This window comes from Stegostoma tigrinum, chromosome 16 (genome assembly GCF_030684315.1).
Source record: "Stegostoma tigrinum isolate sSteTig4 chromosome 16, sSteTig4.hap1, whole genome shotgun sequence".
NCBI lineage: Eukaryota > Metazoa > Chordata > Chondrichthyes > Orectolobiformes > Stegostomatidae > Stegostoma > Stegostoma tigrinum.
Window position 1 is genome coordinate 45,690,889 of NC_081369.1, and position 21,847 is coordinate 45,712,735.

Sequence of the window (21,847 nt, forward strand, 5' to 3'; positions counted from 1 at the left end):
AAACTAAATGTATTGCGCATGCTAAAAAGTTCATCTAACAAGGTAACACTTCTGCGGGCCATAAAAAAGGGCCTCTGTGTATGAAGGGAAGCAACATTTATTTCATGGCAAAGATTTTTGTACCTTATAGGAGAATCTGAGCTATAGGTCAGGTGAAATGTTATCAACAATAAGTAAATAATTATTTTTCTTCCTGAATTCAACCATATAGAATGCTTGACAACCAATTTTGTGATATAACTTACAGTTATACAAATCTAACTTGTAGTCTTTTAAGTTTCTCAAAATGGAGGCTTAACTGTCTCAGCTTCAATAAATGCCATACAATTTTTTTTTATTTTTATTCTGGAATTCCAGTGCTTTGAAATTATATGTGTGTGTGTGTATATATGTATATAGAGAGAGAGAGTCTCAATCACATTTAAGAGTTAGGTCGTGTTTTATATCATTTTGTAAAATCAGTAAAAGGAAAAAAAATGTATCCTCTATTTATATTGGTTCAATTTGTGGTTCTTTGATGTACTGCTTCATAGAATCAGTGAATTTTTAGGGAAAGAAGGAATAAAATGCCCTTTCTCATGTTAAATGTAGTCAAGTGGATTTGCTATGTGAAATCTGCCAACTTCAGTGTTGTCGCAAATAGAGTAGTGTGGTGCTGGGAACACACCCAAACAGAGAAAATATGAACAAGAGGAGGCCATTCAGCCCTTCATGCTTGCTTTGCTGTCCAACATCATCATTGCTTATCATCCAAGTCAGTGCCCTATTCCCGCCTTCTCTCCATATCCTTTGATCCTTTTAGCCCCATATGCAATGTTTCCTTCATAACATTTAATGTTTTGGCCTCAACTACTTTCTGTGGTAGACAATTCCACAGGCTGAACACTTTGTGTCAAAGAAATTTCTCCTCATCTCAGTCCTGAGTGCCCTATCCTGAATCATTAAACTATGATCCCTGGCTCTGGACATTTGAAAAAGAATATGGGTTTCAGAAAGATGATAGAAATGTCTTCAAGTTCACATTCCTATTTTCATAACATATGGTTTCTGCAGGAGATCCCAATGCATTACTGGCAACTCGCAGAGACAGCAGCAGCAATATCTACCAGCCACCACCTCAGATTGAGGTTGAACACATGAAGAAAAATTCCATAAAGGAGCAGAAGGTATTTGGCTTGATCAGGGAAATACTTGGTAAGCAAATAGTGCTATTTGTTCTATTCAACTTCCTTTCAGGTGTCCTTTCAAAACAGTAACAAGGAAAGGACAAGTTGGCTAGTCTTATGTTAGACCATAAGACCATAAGACGTAGGAGTGGAAGTAAAGCCATTCGGCCCATCGAGTCCAATCCACCATTTAATCATGGCTGATGGGCATTTCAAATCCACCTCCCTGCACTCTCCCCATAGCCCTTGATTCTTTGTGAGATCAAGAATTTATCCATCTCTGTCTTGAAGACATTTAACGTCCCAGCCTCCACTGCACTCCGTGGCAATGAATTCCACAGGCCCACCACTCTCTGGCTGAAGAAATGTCTCCTCATTTCCGCTTTAAATTTACCCCCTCTAATTTTAAGGCTGTGCCCACGGGTCCTAGCCTCCCCGCCTAACGGAAACAACCTCCGATCATCCACCCTTTCTATGCCATGCATTATCTTGTAATATGTGATTATACCTTCTGATAACGATGATCAGAGTGGCACTAGATTACAAGGTGTGTAAAATTCAGTGTCTTGCTTGATTTTTGACCTCATTGAGCCATAGGATGATAGAAGATAAAATCCATTAGAAGGAGATTTGTAGAAAAGAAAATGAGTGAGAATGCAAATTAACAGAATTGGGGAAAATGCTATTTTCACAAGATACCGAGGCAGCTGTCAAAGCAAATCATACAACCCCACCATAAATGGAGCCATAGTGATCTACAGCACAGAAAAAGGCCCTTCAGCCCATCGAGTCTGCTCCATAAGCTAAAACGTTACCCATTTTTGAAAGCTACTTCAGGGTGTTCTCAAGATCTCAATAAATGTTCAGTCTGAGTCTACAATTAATGGTGATGACATGGTTTTGTTGTGTGATGCAAACATTTTGAATGAACTTTTAACATTCAATGAATCAGCCAGCATATTGTTCAGTTTCATTGAGCTAGTAATAGAAATTTTACGATCAAGAAATGACTATCATGTGCAAAATCCTTGTGCACTTGGATCGACTACAAAAATCTACTCATCCTCTCAGGAGAACACTGCTGTTTCTCGTGGCTCCATGTTAGTGTTAGCAAGAGAGCTGCTGGAAACATTTGTTGAGTGCAGCCAATGCTTTATCTATTCACTGCTGATTAATTTGTGGGTAAGGAGTCTTTTAAATGATCTCAATTATACATGCTTAAGAGAAATAAAAACACCCACTTATCAGACATATTCAGGGCTTTTAAATCTGGTCAACTAATTAATCTTATAGAAACACATTTCTATTTAATGGCCACATCAACGACTGTTAGTCCTTTTATAGCCCCATTAGAATGTTAACAAAACACTTGCTAAACTCCACAACTGAGTTTGGTGATTTGTAGTTTTTGCACTAAACCAAGCATTTGTTATGACATTATAACTGCCACTGGGAAATTTCAACAAAAACTTCTCTTGAAAATCGTGAAACAGATTATCATATTTTTTATCAACACTGCACTGGGTGGTCTGTCAATTAAAATCAATGCAACCTTGTTTTAAATCTCAATGATAGGTTAAGCCTGTTGTTTTTATCGCAAGATTAAAGAAAAGAGATTTCAAAAAACTTCAATATTTACGTATTGAAATGTACGTTTTATATTCTGAAATAAGATCATTTTCTGTTTAATATTTCCCGTATTAATGGGTTATTTTATTATATATTATCAAGATGGTGAATATATAACGCAAAATGCAGAATATATCGAATAACAGACATTTGTTAGAATGCAACACAGTGAATAATATGCAAATCGCCACATTTTCACATTGTAATTCTATAATCCTGATTATATTAATTGTTGTTCTAACAAATTTGAATTATTATGATATTTGATTACAGCATTAGTTTAATATCTTCTTTTTTACCACCTTGATATCAGATATTATTTTTTCCAGCCTATTTGGGATTTCTGTGGATGTTGCTGTTGGTTGCTTATGGTCAGCGAGATCCAAATTCCTATTATCTAAATAAAGCTATTGAAACCAGCTTCACCAGTGGTTTTGATGACATCTTGAGTTACAATGATTTCTTCCAGTGGGCAAACAGTACGCTCATTACAAATTTATTTGGCTTCTACCCAGGTGAGGCAAACAGAAGATTTTGTAAAATATGAGATTTTACATCTGTTCACTCTAAGTAGAAAAGAATAGAAGGATAGAGTTATTAAAGCTGCCAGTGCCTGAATTAAACCATGTAGTATCACATGGCCAAATACCTTTAATAACAATAACGGATAAATTACTAGCTGACTATCAACTTGTGAGATCTTACTTTTAATGTTCTTCCATGATGATGAAGAATTCCAGTGTTGGAATAGGTGCATTTTAAATTTTATTTCTTGACCAAATATGCCATCATCAAGCAATTCTAGCTCAGGTATAGATAAGACCACCAATTACTGTACAATTTAAGGAATTGACCAATGTCAATAAATGTGGAGCTGGAAAAGCACAGCGTGTCACACAGTATCCGAGAGCAGGGAAGTCAGCATTTCAGGCCAGGCTCTGCTTTTCCAGCTCGCATTTATTGACTCTAGCTTTCAGCATCTGCTGTCCTCATGTCTCCAGATTGACCAATATATTTTATGCTTCTGCGAAATTACTGCCTAAATATGTATGTGAGTGAGACTAAGGCAATCAGGCCCTATGTAGCGATTCTGTCCCCTGTGATAAAAGTAGTGATTTTTGGAATAGTTGCACTGTTGATGATAATTCAAATTGACCTTTCTCCATTACTAATTAGAAAATGTTGTTGTTTTGATTGAGGTATTTACAGTATAAACCATCCTCTGCCCATCTCCCCATCATGGTCTTCCCCTGAAAGTTGTGCCATCAAGGTTTTGTTCTCCTGTGTTTTAGTTTGTCAGGAATCTGATTTTATGCTTTCACCATTTGAATTACAGCCCTACAGCGTGGAAACAGGCCCTTCAGACCAACACATTCACACCGACTTTCAGAGCATCCCACCCAGACCCATCCCCCTATAACCCACCTAATCAACACATCCCTGAATACTATGGGCAATTTAGCATGGCCAATCCACCTAACCTGCACATCTTACGACTGTGGGAGGAAACCGTAGCACCTGGAGAAAACCCTTGCAGACACAGGGAGACTGTGCAAACTCCACACAGGCAGTCACCCAAGAGTGGAAACAAACCCAGGTCCCTGACGCTATGAGGCAGCAGTGCTAACCACTGAGCCACTGTGCCACCTTGATATCTGAGGCATTTTTAACTATTAGTGAATGAAGTAATTGTTAACTAGAACATCAGTTGATTAGTACACCAGCTAATAATTTCCATTACAACCAAATAAGGGCACTGGCAATGCTATTTCCAACATGCTCCTGTTTATAATAAAAATGCTAGGAAGTGGAGAATGTAATTGAAGAACCCTGCGTGGTTTATGAGTTTATGGTTTTGTGCAATTTGGTAACCTGGATTTAAAAAAGACAAACCGTTTCTTCTCCGTTTATCATTAATCACTGAAATGGAAAGTGCACAGTGTCCATTTTGTTGCCTAATAAATGTAATGAACAGAACAATTCAATCTTTGTTTTATTTTTACACTGACTTTCTATTTCAAGCAGCGTTGTATACATTTTATGTTGTATAATGATTGGAAAATTAAATCACAATCATTCCTTCAGAATATAAATATAAATTGCAACACAACCTTCAGGGAATTGTGTTTGTGTGTTTGATGCCAAGCCATTGGGCACAAAAAGTCACAATCATTACTATTGAAGGGAGATAGAACTAGATTTACCCGTTTTGCTTGGAGAGAAGTGGGTCTTCTTTCAGCTGCACAGTTGAGCAATAATAATAGCAAAGGAGTTTGAGATTTTTGTTTTCTGGTGGTTTAAATGGATGGAATTTCCAAACAATTGATGGTGGGGATTAGTTAAGGCAGAATCATAAGACCATAAGACATAGAAGCAGAAACTAGGCCATTCGGCCCACTGACACTGCTCCACCATTCGATCATGGCTGATAAGTTTCTCAACCCCATTCTCCTGCTTTCTCTCCATAACCTTTGATCCCTTTGATAATCAAGAATCTTATCTATCTATCTCTGTCGTAAATATACTCAATGACCTGGCCTCCACAGCCTTCTGTGGCAATGAATTCCATAGATTCATCACTTTCTGGCTGAAGAGGTTTCTTCTTATCTCTGTTCTAAAGTGCCTTATCTTTAATCTAAGGCTGTGCCCTCAGGTCCTAGTCTATTCTAATAATCAAAACATCTTCCCAACATCCACTCTATCCAGGCCTTTTGGTTTTCTGTATCATATGTAAGTCGCATCATCTCAAGGGTAGGGAAGTTTCTTGTTGCTGAGTAGAGCTGTTGAGGTGAGCCAGACTTTGAAAGTCAGGATGTAATCATGGAAACAGATTGTGAGCAGAGATGGGATAGATGTTAACTGAGATAGCTCTTATCACAGGCAAGTATTAATATTTGTAGTTGTGGGGATTGTTCAACTGGAAAGGAAGTTGGTTACCTTTGGTACAGCAAGGAATAGCATTTTTTCTCCTTCCAGACATCAGGCAGTGTTAATATATGTATATACCTCTACCATGCATCATTCCTTGTCTCTACTTAGTTGCCAGTTTTGCTGTGCTGCATGAAACTGAGCTGGCAAGACTGAAACCTGGATGAGAAATAAACAATAAGATATAGAGCCACTTTAAAATATTTAAAGAGGCAAGCTGCTCCCTGTAAGTGATTGGTTGCCCACTTTGCTCCAGTCCTCCCTCCTATTCATTTTGAAGTGAGTGAGCTCAAAACCCACTGAAATAACTGCACAGAAGCTGTTATCACATCACCAAGTCACCCTTTATTTCCATGTGCACAGTACACCAGCCATAGTCAACCAAGTTAAAGTCAATCCCTGTGAATTGAGGAGAATATAAATCCCTTATTTATATCTGTCAGCCAGGGCTTTCTAATTGGCCCAAGTTAACAACCCCAATCAAAGACTTCATAGTCAACAAGTTCCACCTGGTTCTGATCACTACACCTACAGAGTGTGAATTTGAGATTTGAAAAATTTAATCATCCCACTGTACCAAAAGTATTTGTTCTTGCAGGTTAAAATTTGCTTCATAATTTGTGTCTCAATCCATATTGAAACTATTTCAGGGAGCCAGTAATAAGAAATTAATGAAAAAGCAGATAAATTTTTTTTTTAAATCTCAGGTTTTGTCACTGACGGCAATTCGAAGCTGGTTGGGTCTGCCCGCATTCGTCAACTGAGAATAAAGAATAATATTTGTCGCATTCCAAGAAAACTGAAGAGTTCTATAAAGGAATGCCATGCTCTGTATTCCTTGGATAATGAAGACCTCTCTGACTATAATCTCCACTGGAATGCATCAGAGTCTCAGAGTTCCTCAGACCTGGACTGTGTCTGGAAATACCGGAGCCAAACAGAATTGCGTAGTTATCCAATCTGGGGCAAACTTGCCATGTACAGAGGAGGTGGATACATCGCAGAGTTGGGTACAGATGCACAGGATGCTTACAGGTAACTAGCTTTAACTGACTGCTTTCAACTCTTCAGATGTCATTTCCTTTAATCAGTGAAACACAGTTACATGTCATACCAAATAAGTACAAGAGTGTTAACATTCAACAGAGAGACTTTAGGCATTCACATTAGACATCCATACAATAAAACAACCAGTAATAATTTGAAGACAATGGTTTCTGTTCTTTTAAATTTATTTTGTATGTTTCTTCTCATTATAACTATTTAGTCTATGAAGTACTGTGTGCAGTTTTTGTTTGAGATGTTAGATAATGAAACTTCTGAGAAAAATGCCCAAAGTTGTTGGGAAGTGAAATAAGTGTGCCAGATTTGTGCAGAATTATGTAACTTGACTCACTCTCTAATTTTCATTCCAGTTTCCCCTTTCTTTCCCCTCAGATTCTTACAGAATCACCTTCCCTTCACTCCGAACTTGCTGGCAACCTGAATTGTCAATAAATAAAATTAAACATTTAGGATTAGAAGTTAGGGTTAGGAGTCCAAGGTTTAAGTCCCATCTCTACTGGGGTGTTTCATTACATGTCCAAACAGGTTGATTAACCTTAAGCTTGATGGATCTTAATCTTTTCTCAGTCAGGGGATGTGACGGCCTAGTAGTATTATCGCTGGACTATCAATCCAGAGACACAGATAATGTTCTGGGTACCCAGGTTTGAATCCTGCCATGGCAGATGGTGAAGTTTGAATTGAATATTTCTACCATGGGCTGAAATTTATGAAGATGTTGGGGGCCTGGGATCTTAATAGCTGGCTACAGTTGGTAAGAGATCTGAAGCGCCTCCTCCAAGCAGCTTCACCATAAAGCACACCATTTGGGCAATTAACTGGCCACCATCAGGTCCTTCCCCAGGATCAAGGATCCTGAGGGTAGAATTTCACCTTCTGACAGCTGCTGAGAGTTGTTGAGGTGACTGAGTGAATTATTTTAACAACCAGTGCCATTCATGATGTATTCATTGACAAGGGCTATTCTCTTCTAATCCACAGGGTTCTCAAATATCTATTTGACAACACTTGGCTGGATACCTATACCAGAGCCATTTTTGTGGAATTCACAGTCTATAATGCAAATGTGAATCTTTTTTGTATTGCTACCTTAATATTAGAAAGTAATGCTGTAGGTAAGAAACCTGATATTAATAAGATAGTGTTAACTTTTTGAACATTCATCTGCATCAAATGTTCATAATGTCACTACTGTGAAGACCTACAAAATAAATTGGTTATACACTTACAATTGACTGCATCTGCAATTTCTACTTATGCCCAGGTTTACACAAACAAAACCGGCAATTCAGGACATTTTTCTGAAGAAGGGTCCCGACCCGAAACATCAACTTTCCTGCTCCTCTGATGCTGCCTGGCCTGCTGTGCTCCTCCAGCTCCAAACTGTGTTATCTCAGAATGTTGTATATCCCTGTTACCAACAGCACCAATACACAAAAAGCTTGAGCTAGCACTTTCATGAGCATCATTGACCTAATAGATACAGTGTTCTTTCATCAGAATGAGATTGTTTTAGCATTTAGCTTATCCCCCACCAGAGGTGGTATCCCAGAGGGATCTTTAATTAACAAAATAGGTATTTGGAGAATGAGCCACTGTTTATGGAATGTTAGTGGTGTGACAGACATGTGCTACTACATGCAGCTCTTTGGATGTTGTGAGATTCGGCTGGGCTTGCTCCATGATCAATGCAGGACTTGTTTTATTATATCACCTGTACTTGGGCAGGTGTTTGGCACAATGGCTGCCAGCTTCATCCTGAGCTATTTCTTTGGCAGTTTAAATGTTGTCCGTGGTGGTTTGCCTCAGCCTTTCATTCTCAGAAATAAGGTAAGAATGTAAATCCCAAATCTACCTTAGCTGGAGCAAGAACCAGGTATGCTTATTGTTGCTGTTCTGAAACAGATGCTAGATGTCCAGGCAACAGACTTAATCAGCCCCTGTGACACAGTGATGAAAGTTAGTTTTGTTTTAAATCAAACTGTACTAAGTTAGCATTTTAAGTATATCAGACAATAATTCATAAAGCAAGTGATAATTTTATTTGTGATAATGGGGACTGCAGATGCTGGAGAATCCAAGATAATAAAATGTGAGGCTGGGTGAACACAGCAGGCCAAGCAGCATCCCAGGAGCACAAAAGCTGATGTTTCGGGCCTAGACCCTTCATCAGAGAGGGGGATGGGGTGAGGGTTCTGGAATAAATAGGGAGAGAGGGGGAGGTGGACCGAAGATGGAGAGAAAAGAAGATAGGTGGAGAGGAGAGTATAGGTGGGGAGGTAGGGAGGGGATAGGTCAGTCCAGGGAAGATGGACAGGTCAAGGAGGTGGGATGAGGTTAGTAGGTAGGAGAGGGAGGTGCGGCTTGGGGTGGGAGGAAGGGATGGGTGAGAGGAAGAACAGGCTAGGGAGGCAGAGACAGGCTGGGCTGGTTTTGGGATGCAGTGGGTGGAGGGGAAGAGCTGGGCTGGTTGTGTGGTGCCACTCCCGCACATCCCAGATGTCCAAGTTCTTCAAGGACCGCAACTTTCCCCCCACAGTGGTCAAGAACGTCCTTGACCGCGTCTCCCGCATTTCCCGCAACACATCCCTCACACCCCGCCCCCACCACAACCGCCCAAAGAGGATCCCCCTCGTTCTCACACACCAACCCACCAACCTCCGGATACAACGCGTCATCCTCCGACACTTCCGCCATCTACAATCTGACCCCACCACCCAAGACATTTTTCCATCCCCACCCCTGTCTGCTTTCCAGAGAGACCACTCTCTCCGTGACTCCCTTGTTCGCTCCACACTGCCCTCCAACCCCACCACACCCGGCACCTTCCAAAGCAACTGCAGGAAATGCTACACTTGCCCCCACACCTCCTCCCTCACCCCTATCCCAGGCCCCAAGATGACTTTCCATATTAAGCAGAGGTTCACCTGCACATCTGCCAATGTGGTATACTGTATCCATTGTACCCTGTGTGGCTTCCTCTACATTGGGGAAACCAAGCAGAGGCTTGGGGACCGCTTTGCAGAACACCTCCACTCGGTTCGCAATAAACAACTGCACCTCCCAGTCGCAAACCATTTCCACTCCCCCTCCCATTCTTTAGATGACATGCCCATCATGGGCCTCCTGCAGTGCCACAATGATGCCACCTGAAGGTTGCAGGAACAGCAACTCATATTCCGCTTGGGAACCCTGCAGCCCAATGGTATCAATGTGGACTTCACCAGCTTCAAAATCTCCCCTTCCCCCACCGCATCCCAAAACCAGCCCAGCTCTTCCCCTCCACCCACTGCATCCCAAAACCAGTCCAGTTCGTCCCCTCCCCCCACTGCACACACAACCAGCCCAGCTCTTCCCCTCCACCCACTGCATCCCAAAACCAGCCCAGCCTGTCTCTGCCTCCCTAACCTGTTCTTCCTCTCACCCATCCCTTCCTCCCACCCCAAGCCGCACCTCCCTCTCCTACCTACTAACCTCATCACACCTCCTTGACCTGTCCATCTTCCCTGGACTGACCTATCCCCTACCTACCTCCCCACCTATACTCTCCTCTCCACCTATCTTCTTTTCTCTCCATCTTCGGTCCACCTCCCCCTCTCTCTCTATTTATTCCAGAACCCTCAACCCATCCCCCTCTCTGATGATAATTTTATTTAATTGCTTAATTGCTTGTGTTTGTTACAGATGTTGTATTCTGTAATAATAAGGTTTGAGTGGAAATTCAAGGAAAAAAATGTTCAGTTGAAAACTTAAACTTGATATCCATGCATGAAAATTGTATGAAATTTCGATATTTCACTTTGGTCTACAAAGAATGGAACTGGGTAAACTTTACAAATAGGGGAGCACAAAGTTTATTGTAATATCCAAAAAAGGGACTCCTGGAAAACATAAACAACTTGACATATTGTTAGTAGGCATCCTTTTCATAAGTTCTTTCTTGTCACATGTTAGTTTGGCGAAAATATAAGACATAGCAGCTGGATACAACTGTAATAAGCTAAATATTTATATCGTAAGATGACTTGGGCAAGTTGCTTTAGTGGAATTTTAAGGTTAAAGCTGAGTTACACACACTTCTACATATATTTAAATCACTTGGTCAATTTTAATAAAGATTAGTTTCTTTCAGTTAAGCTAATTCTCTTCAAAATCAATGTTCTGTTTTCAATGTGGAAGAGGAGGGACCAAACTTAATGTGTGTGATTGCTTTAGTGAGGAAAAGCTGCGACTGATGTCTTTTTGCAACTGTCAGCAGCCTACCCAAATATGCAGATAATTTAATCGCTGGATTTTGGGATATGCTCTCTGGCCTGCAGTGAACAGGCATGGTGACTTATGTTGGCAAGTGAGCTCTCAGCAATTTCCAGATCTGGCATTTTAATTAGAGACAAGCATACAAGCTCAAGTCTGGAATCCTTTGCAGATGTGTTCAGTCAAACAACGCACTGATTTCTGTTATACTTTTCAGGGGCCTTCTTTACTCATTCTACTCTTCAAAGTATCCGTCTCTATCAGTACACAGATGGGCTGCACATTTTTGTTGTTGCAGCTGAAGTGGCATATTTCCTCTTCCTCATCTATTACATGGTGATTCAGGTAAATATTCATGCAAAAAAACATTAATGCCAGCTACACAATCAGTGATGAATATCCAGTATTTAGAGAAATTGTGCTCAAAAATGTAATCATGCCAGAGGTGAAGGTTTTGTCCATTTTCTGCATTCTGACCTGCACGCAAACATAACTGAAGATGACTAAAAATATATTCCTTGGGTTGGGGAAACAACAAATAAGTGGCATTCATTAAATTGTACATTATCACTGTATTCATGTTTTTGCATGGTGATGTTCTCACTTAGATCTCCTTGAGGTATTGGTTCCAAAATGTTATTTCGGTGAATTTGTATGTGACTGTCTTTGTGTCAATGTCTCATATTTCATTCACGTATTTCCTGAATATGTGATGGGTTTTGATAAATAAAAACCGAGTTGTTGACTCAAAGCGGGGATCATTCATTTCTACAAAATGTTTTGATGCTCCATTGACAGAGTTCCCCTGCTCTTTTTTGATCTAATTAGGTGTGCGAATGTGTACACTATGTATTTATGTAAGTATGTTGGACTGTCATCATGTGACATAATCAAGACATCGATCATTTTTGTGGTGAACAGTTCAGTTTAACCTTGCTGACTGCAGAGTGAATACATTAATAAAGTTCCTGCTGTTGTTTAACACTTTGGCCTCCTGACCCTTCTTGAAATGTAACAGAGAGTGATTTAGTCCTCCTCCATACATAGCATGATTCAGATTTAAGCTTTTGTACTAGCAAAGCCTGCAGGTACTTTTTTATTTGTCTCCATATAGGGACAATTGAAGATCTAATTGTAACTTATATATTCCAGATTATGAATTATAATGTCCAGATAATTACACCTTGCATAGCTTTATCTGGGTACAGTAATGAAATATTTCTTTATATGTCCTAATGAGTTTGATGGCCATTTTAAACAATCCCCATTCATTTTTAACTGCTTTCTCTCCATGGCTTTTAATTTAGTTGAGTTTGTCAAGATTAATAACCCTTATTTTATATAATCAACGCATGGGCAACTTTCACTTATAGCGGAGGTGGGATAGTAAGCAGGCAGACAATCTGCTAGTGGGGAGTCAAGAAGCTGTACTCCTTGATTTTAAATTGGTGGCAGTCAGGATTCTCAGGTCTTGGGAAAGCCATCAGGTAAAAGGAGATAGAGGAGGGCAGCACAGTGGCTCAGTTGTCAGCACTGCTGCCTGACAGCGCCAGACACCCAGGTTTTTGTTCTAGCCTTGGGTGGCTGTTTGTGTGAATTTTGCACGTTCTCCCCATGCCTGTGTAGGTTTCTGTCAAGTTCCATGGTTTCCTCCCACAGTCCAAAGATGCACAGGTCACCCAGATTGCCGATGGTGTCCGGGGATGTGCAGGCTATGTGAATTAGCCATGGGAACATGTGGGGATAGGATGTCGGGGTTTGGTCTGTGTAGGATATTCTTTGGAGGTTTGGTGCAAACTCAATGGGTTGAATGGCTTCTTTCTGCACTGTCATGTTTGTATGAGTCCCTGAGGTAAGAGCCTGTATTTATCTCTAGGAGGAGGAGGGGAGTGTTCCCTCCAGGCTCAAAGAGCACCCAAGAAACTTCTATACTATGATTTGTTTGCTTTTTCCCCTCTCCCCATGATCTGGTTCCACCATCATATGCTTTTTCATGACGTCAATCAGTTTCTACCCACCCTCCACTACCTTGACCAAGGTTTGCTCCCCATTTGAATCAAAACCCCCAACCAAAATTTCCTAGCCCTGCCAATGGAATCCTTAGCAATATTTCCCATCCAGCCATTAGACTCCTGACTGCAATATCTTCCTTCCTGTTGCTCTGCTGTCTCTGCTACTGGTCTGAGTACAAGGATCGGTTAGGACTTTTTCGCTTTCGCATGGGAGGCTAAGAGGTACCTTACAGAGGTTTATAAAATCATGACGGGCATAGATAAGGTGAATAGCCAAGGTCTTTTCCCCAGGGTAAGGGAGTCCAAAACTAGAGGGCAAAAGTTCAAGGTGAGAGAGGAAAGATTTAAAAGGGACTTGAGGGGCAGTTTTTCCACACAGAGGGTAGTACGTGTACGGAATGAGGAGGAGGTGAAGGTGAGTACAATTACAACTTTTAAAAGACATTTTAATATGTACATGAATAGGAAAGGTTTAGAGGGATATGGGCAAAATACAGTCAAATGAAACTATTTCAGTTTAGGAATCCTGGTCAACATGAATGAGTTGAGCTGAAGAGTTTGTTTCCGCTCTGTATGACTCAATGATGCGCCCATTGACAAACAGGCTGGTTACTGTGTGAGAAACCTGCAGAAAATATTTATGTCACTTCCTGCATTTCTAGAACTGCAAAGCATTCAGGAAATTTGTACTTCTGGCAGGGTAACCAGACCCGAAATGTTAACTCAGATTTTGCTTCACAGATTCTGCCAGACATGCTGAGCTTTTCCAGCAACTTCTGTTTTTGTTCCTGAATTACAGCATCCGCAGTTCTTTTGGTTTTTATTTTGTACCTCTGGACTTCCCATTCAAAGATCCCCACACCCCATTATTCCATTTTGAACAGGATAGTGATATAAGATTGAGCAGGCTGAGTAAACTGGGTTCAAATATGAAATTTCACTGGGAGCACAATTATATGGAGATCAGTTCTGATAAAGGGCTCTCACCTAAAGTATCATAACCTATGATTTATTTTTATTGAAGTTGACTGGTTATGTATTTTGAGGTTTCCTGCAGTATTCTCAGACTTTGGCTTTTGTAATGACTATTTTATTTCTAAATTGTCTTGCATGTCTTTCTTAGGGAAAACTATTGAGGGAACAGAAGTGGAATTATTTCAGAAGCAAATGGAACCTTCTGGAGACAGCCATTATTATGATCAGTTGGAGCACACTTTCTGTATTTATAAAGAGGACCATTTTGGGAAAACGGGACATTGAGCATTATCACAATCACAGAAAGGGGTATGCTATAATTTAGGATCTATATAAAAGCAAACCATTTTCATTAATATTCATTCTCGACAAAGATTTTCCAGTATCAACTGTTAACTATTTCTCAATGAACCTGCAGGGCATGAGAAATGATAATGATTTGTGGGCATTACCAATTCACTTTACAGAATGAATGAATGAAAGAATGAATGAACAAGGAAATGAAATAGTCAGGTAGACAAACAGGAGGTTGGGAGAACACAGCAAGCCAGGCAGCATCTGGAGGAAATAGCCTTCTGCGTTAAAGAATTGTGCAGTTTCACTACCTTCTGAGAGAAGAAATTCCTTCTCATCTCTATCTTAAATGCGCAACCCCTTTTTCGGAAATCTTGCCCTCTGGCCCTAGACCCTTCCAAACAACCTCTCCACATTAAGGGGTGTACATCTTGTTATATGCAGTGTGCTACGTCAATCTCATGCCTCCACCAGGTACCTGGTGGCAAACACACTGCGTGTGCAGCAAGCAGACAACTACTTCTCAAAATCTTCGGGGGAGCAAGTCTTCATAGAATCTCATGGAGGCACCCATCAGTCATGGGGTTCCTGGCATAGTCAGTCAAGGGCAGCCTCCTGTACTAATCCAAGGGATTGCTCATGATCAGACATCTGGTCAGAGTGGTCCATGCCTCTGCAGTAGGTCATGGTCAGTCCTGGGACTCCGCAATGACCAGTCCAAGGGTGTAGGGCTAACAAAATGTCAGAGATGTACAGGCTCAGTCTGGGGTCTGGTCACTGCTCATCATGGGCTGTCCACTTAGGTTTCTCAAGGGGGTGTGCCAAGCTTTGTCCACAGGATCTATCCACTGAAACCAAGGGGACAAGGGGGCATCACTGCCATGGGAAGCGGACTCAATCATTTATTCTTTTGGCATTGAGACTGCAGGCTGGAGAGAAGGAGGATGACAATTTTGAAGGCCAACAGTATAGCATGGAGAGGAAGGGGGGTCATGCAAGAAAAGGTAGTTTGTCCATGGTCACAAGCATCGTGGCCTTGATGGGGGACAACGTATGACTACACCTGACATGATCACCTCATATGCCAAGGGTGGGTGAGGATGGCGAGCAGGTGCAGGCTCATGTAGACCGGGTAGGGTGAGGACCTGGGGTGGTGCAAATCCGATGGGATTTACAGGAAGGGCTGCTGGGAAAACAATTTAAATGTTTGAGGAACACTGACATGTAGAGTCAGATGCTACAAGCCACTGTTGCCTTTTTTTATCCTGGAAATTCAAATTATGCAACAAGGAAGAAAATGCGTGTGACTGTACTCTGTGTGGGCAGGATATTTGTAAGGGTTGGGCTACAGGATCTGTTGATGTTAGGTCTTTTTAAGGGAATGAACATTGGACCCAAACAATGTACAGAAAATAGACCTGAAGGAATCCCTAATCCCTATCCTAATTTGTTGCCCCCGGTTTCATTGTTGCTGCCGCATGTACTGCTGACCAACTCATTCGCACCAACTTCTCTCAGGGTACCTTGGCTTTTCAAAGATGGTGTTGTCACATAAGATGCTAGTCTTTAGGTGGATGTCCATTGATTGGAAGTTGTTCTGGGAACAGTACATGGTAACATGGGGCCAAAATCAGCCAAGACAAACTTTATTAGGGTGGAATATTTAGTAGATATTTAGTAGTCAAATTTGGTCAGATACAGCAAGAAAATTCACTGGATCTCATAGTGGCAAGCAATCCAAAAAACCTGACACAAATCAGACTGAGCCAGAAAATGCAAGATTCACCATTTGGTTTCTCTGTCCCCAGATGCAGCCAGACCTGCTGAGTATCTCCAGCACAATCTATTTTTATTTCATATTCTTGCTATTTTGCTAGTATTCCTAAAAGTGATCATTGATTTCTTCCAATCTTTCCTAGTGAGATCAAGGGAAAAGAAATAAAGACTATGAAGTAGAAATTTTGCATCCTTACCACAAATGAAAACACTCTCTAACCACCAAAAGAAAACTGAAACAATGATTTGATCATTATCATGTAGAACCTTACCAGATCCAAACTCACAAAGACAAATCTAGTTGCAGATCTATTACTGAAATAATGAAAGGTGCCTAAAGGACATTTGTACTGATCAATTGTTGTTACTGGGGAGATGTTTAATTTGCATTTTGCTATGTTTCTCACAGGTTTGTGAGTTTCTACGAGACCGCAATGGCAGATGCAATCATGGGTTACCTGATTGCCTTCCTTGTTCTCCTAGCAACCATCAAACTTTGGCATCTGCTGCGCATTAATCCCAAGCTCAACATGATCACCTCTACTTTAAGAAGAGCATGGGGTGACATCTCAGGCTTTCTGACTGTCATTTTGATCATGTTTCTTGCCTATTCTATTGCAGTAAGTGCTAATTTTACTTTATATCATCTATTCCCAAAGTGTCAATAATTTTTAATTGAAGTTTTATAAATGGTGTATTGTTCCCTCAGCTTATAAATATTTTTAAAATATGGACTTCCAACCCAAGATCAACTGAATTGTGTGATGCACACAGATTTTCAGCAAATTTAGCTTATACCAAATACTTTATAATTCATTGATTATTCCATGGTATCTGTTTTAAATTTAGTTTGTATTAATTTCCACTTGTATCCTCTGGGTTGTGTTTCTTGAGTATCCTGATTGGAAACCCTTTGCCTCATTCAAAACACTGCTGCTCATTTCCCATTGTGCACCGAAAGGAATTCCACAGAAACTTCTTTACGAAGAGAATAGTGAAGGTGTGGCTCTAATGGAGGAGCTGAGGTGAATGGTGTGAAGGAGAATCTAGCTAAGTTTATGAAGGAATGGGAATTCAATGGATATGTTGATCAAGTTAGATGAAGGGCTTTGACAGCCTGAGAAAAGCATTGTATTGATCATAAATGTTATAGTGAAGTTGAACTGAGGAACTCATTCTGTGTTCATCCATTATCCTTAGATTCATTGATTGACATTGGCTCCCAGTCTGACCAACTATATTTGTACAGCACATATGATGAAATACTAATGATTTCAATCTGGACAAGAGTCCATATCATAATGAAAGGAGAGCCAATGGGTGGGTTGTCAAAATTTCAAAGTGTTATTGCTTCAGAGAAAGATTTTTCAGGAGTAGAAACACAAGACAATGGAACTGGTCGGAGGATCAGTGAGATGGAATAACCATGTAAGGAAGTCTTTGTGTAGGATAGTCATATCGGGAGCAGTGTGGCCACATAGGAAGCTGAGAGGTGACCTTACAGAGGTTTACGAAATCATAAGGGGCATAGTTAGGGGCTAATGGTAGGTCTCTTTTCCCTAGGATAGAGGATTTCCAGACTGGGAACATATTTTTAAGGTGGGATGACAGAGATTTTAAAAAGATGCCAGCAGCAATTTTTTTAAACAGAGGATGATTCATGCTTGGAATGAACTTTTTTTCCCTTTATTCATTCATGGGCAGAGGCTTTGCTGACTAGGCAGCATTTATTGCCCATCCCTAATTGCTCTGACAGCTGTTAAGAGTCAACCATATTGCTGTGGGTCTGGAGTCCCATGGAGGTTACATTCCTTCCCTGAAGGACATTAGGGAAACAGGTGGGTTTTTCCTGACAATTGACAAGGGGTTCATGGTCATCATTAGACTCTTGACTCCAGATATTTATAGAATTTGAATTCTACCGTCTGCCATGGGAGGATTTGAACCCAGGCTCCCAGAGTCTCTGGATTAACAGTCCAACAATAATACCACTAGGCCATTGCCTCCACTTTCCTGAGGAAGTGGTGGATGTGGACACAGTTACAATGTTTAAAAGACACTTAAGTAAATACATGAATAGGAAAGGTTTGGAGGGGTATGGGCTAAGCATGGGCAGGTCAGACTAGTTTGGGATTGTGGTCAGCATGGACTGGTTGGACCAATGAGTCTGTTTCTATGCTGTATGGCTCTATGATTCTGTGATAGTGAGGTCAAGGGGTTGGGCCATGCAGGGACAATGGCAGAGGGGGAAGAGTTGGTGACTGTGAATACAGGAAGGATACATTTAGAGAGGAAAAGGTGCAATATGAACCGAGAGGGGAGAGAGGAAGAAATGGCAAAAACTTTGAAGATGCAATTGGTTAAATATTCATTTATATTACCCAACTATTTGCAAAAATCTGAGATGCAAAACCATTTTACTTTAAGTCATATCACAATTTTAATATGACTTTTGCCTTTGCATTGTTTGGGTCCAATTGTGTGTTTTCAGGTGTTTAATAGACTCATGGAACTACCCTGTTAGCAATGCAAGAATAGACATGGTTTTCAGGATCCCTTGGGCTTTCAGATTTGATCATTTTCAGTTACATAAATCATTATTAATTCAACTCTATCTCTTTCCTACAGACAAATATAATGTTTGGTTGGAGCATGTCCTCCTACAAGACTATATTTGATGCTGCAGAAACAATGGTCAGTCTTCAATTGGGGATCTTCAACTACGAAGAGGTGAGGAAAGCAAAAGCTCATTATAATAATATCTCTGATCAGAACCTAGAATCTTTTCTAATCTGTAGGTGATTCATTTAAACTTGTTCCAGCAGGATTCACTGTTAATTTCTATTGTCATGTTGCTCATATAAGTTTTTTGCACATTATTTTTATGCTATTACGGGCTGTTGGCATCACTTACTGGGCCAACATTTATCGGCCATCCCTATTTACGATGGAGAAAGTGGCAGTAAGCTGTCTTTTTACTGCTGTGGTTCTTGGGGCATAGGAACACCCACAATGTTGCTAGGGAGAGATGTCCAGGATTTTGCCTCTGTAACAGTGAAGGACTGGCAACATGGGCAGTGATGGCCTACTGTTAATTATCACTCAACTGTTAATTTAGAGACCCAGGTAATGTTCTGGGGACCCAGGTTCAAATCCAGTCACAGTAACTTGTAGAATTTGACGTCAATTTAAAAAAAAACCTGGAATTAAGAATTGAATGATGACCATGAATCCATTATTGATTGTTCATACAACCCGTCTGGTTCACTAATCCCTTTTATGGAAGGAAACTGCTATCCTCACCTGGTCGAACCTACATGTGACTCCAGACCTACTGCAATGTGGTTAACGCTGAACTCTCTCTGGGCAATTAGGGATGGGTAAAAAATACTGCCTCAAAGTGATGCCCTTATCCTGTGAGTGAATAAAAAACAGGTAAGTTGAAGAGACTCATTGCATTTGGTTATTTCTTGGTATCATATGGAGTGATTCAAATTGGCTGAAGACTGGCATTTGTAATGCTGGGGACCACAAAAGGAGGCCTGACATGCAAAAGCACTTCTAGTTTTAAGAAAAAAAACTTGATGGCTTCATCTCAGCTAATGTGACTGTACATATTTCTACTGAGAAATCTAGATCTTCACCAACGTACAATGGTAAGTATAACCATTCCTCATGCTGTAACATCAGGTTACACATGATAACATTCAGTGATTGGTTTTTGGGGCCCTATTTAGGTAATAATAATGAAATGGAGTATAGTTTGGACTGGATTGAACCAAATCCAATTAATACAGGATGCTGCCAGAGCTGTTGAGTATTACTGAGCACTATTGCTTTTATTATAAATTTCCTGTATGTGTTCTTATTAGCGCATCACCTTCGTTTTATATGTTGAATACAAAGCTAAGGCCCGAATGAGCAGAAAGTGATTCCATCTGGCTAACCCAATCCATGTTTAATTAAATAAAACATAAGCACTAGAGCATTGTGTTGTGCAAACAAAAGAATTCATAAAAATAAACTTTTTAGAACATAGAACATAGAACAGTACAGCACAGAACAGGCCCTTCAGCCCACAATGTTGTGCCGACCATTGATCCTCATGTATGCACCCTCAAATTTCTGTGACCATATACATGTCCAGCAGTCTCTTAAATGACCCCAATGACCTTGCTTCCACAACTGCTGCTGGCAACGCATTCCATGCTCTCACAACTCTCTGCGTAAAGAACCTGCCTCTGACATCCCCTCGATACTTTCCACCAACCAGCTTAAAACTATGACCCCTCGTGCTAGCCATTTCTGCCCTGGGAAATAGTCTCTGGCTATCAACTCTATCTATGCCTCTCATTATCTTGTATACCTCAATTAGGTCCCCTCTCCTCCTCCTTTTCTCCAATGAAAAGAGACCAAGCTCAGTCAACCTCTCTTCATAAGATAAGCCCTCCAGTCCAGGCAGCATCCTCGTAAACCTCCTCTGAACCCTCTACAAAGCATCCACATCTTTCCTATAATAGGGCGCCCAGAACTGGACGCAGTATTCCAAGTGCGGTCTAACCAAAGTTTTATAGAGCTGCAACAAGATCTCACGACTCTTAAACTCAATCCCCCTGTTAATGAAAGCCAAAACACCATATGCTTTCTTAACAACCCTGTCCACTTGGGTGGCCATTTTAAGGGATCTATGTATCTGCACACCAAGATCCCTCTGTTCCTCCACGCTGCCAAGAATCCTATCCTTAATCCTGTACTCAGCTTTCAAATTCGACCTTCCAAAATGCATCACCTCGCATTTATCCAGGTTGAACTCCATCTGCCACCTCTCGGCCCATCTCTACATCCTGTCAATGTCCCGCTGCAGCCTACTACAGCCCTCTACACTGTCAACGACACCTCCGACCTTTGTGTCGTCTGCAAACTTGCTGACCCATCCTTCAATTCCCTCGTCCAAGTCATTAATAAAAATTACAAACAGTAGAGGCCCAAGGACAGAGCCCTGTGGAACTCCACTCACCACTGACTTCCAGGCAGAATATTTTCCTTCTACTACCACTCGCTGTCTTCTGTTGGCCAGCCAATTCTGTATCCAAGCAGCTAAGTTCCCCTGTATCCCATTCGTCCTGACCTTCTGAATGAGCCTACCATGGGGAACCTTATCAAATGCCTTACTGAAGTCCATATACACCACATCCACAGCTCAACCCTCATCAACCTTTCTAGTCACATCCTCAAAAAACTCGATAAGGTTTGTAAGGCATGACCTACCCCTCACAAAGCCGTGTTGACTGTATTTGATCAAGCCATGCTCTTCCAGATGGTCATAAATCTTATCCCTCAGAATCCTTTCTAACACCTTGCAGACGACAGACGTGAGACTTACCGGTCTATAATTGCCGGGGATTTCCCTATTTCCTTTCTTGAAGAGAGGAATTACATTTGCCTCTCTCCAGTCCTCAGGTACGACTCCAGTGGAGAGCGAGGATGCAAAGATCTTCGCAAGTGGCGAAGCAATTGCATTTCTCGCTTCCCAAAGCAGCCGAGGACAAATCTGATCCGGGCCTGGCGACTTGTCAATCTTAATGTTTGACAAAATTTTCAGCACATCAGCTTCCTCTATCTCTATCCATTCCAGCATGCACACCTGCTCTTCAAAGGTTTCATTCACTACAAAGTTCGTTTCTTTCGTAAAGACAGAAGCAAAAAACTCATTTAGGGCTTCCCCTACCTCCTCAGGCTCCACACATA

The 21,847-nt window shown here is 41.0% G+C and overlaps 1 protein-coding gene across 1 annotated transcript in view; it reads left to right on the forward strand.

The window, feature by feature from the left end:
* pkd1l2a (polycystic kidney disease 1 like 2a) overlaps nucleotides 1–21,847 on the forward strand; it is a 137,283-nt gene that overhangs the window by 110,302 nt on the left and 5,134 nt on the right. The window contains exons 35-42 of the mRNA XM_059651537.1: nucleotides 1,054–1,194; nucleotides 3,125–3,310; nucleotides 6,431–6,758; nucleotides 7,770–7,903; nucleotides 11,260–11,387; nucleotides 14,178–14,338; nucleotides 16,509–16,719; nucleotides 18,728–18,829. Coding sequence (XP_059507520.1) covers nucleotides 1,054–1,194; nucleotides 3,125–3,310; nucleotides 6,431–6,758; nucleotides 7,770–7,903; nucleotides 11,260–11,387; nucleotides 14,178–14,338; nucleotides 16,509–16,719; nucleotides 18,728–18,829 — 1,391 coding nt within the window. The remainder of the gene's footprint in view (nucleotides 1–1,053; nucleotides 1,195–3,124; nucleotides 3,311–6,430; nucleotides 6,759–7,769; nucleotides 7,904–11,259; nucleotides 11,388–14,177; nucleotides 14,339–16,508; nucleotides 16,720–18,727; nucleotides 18,830–21,847) is intronic.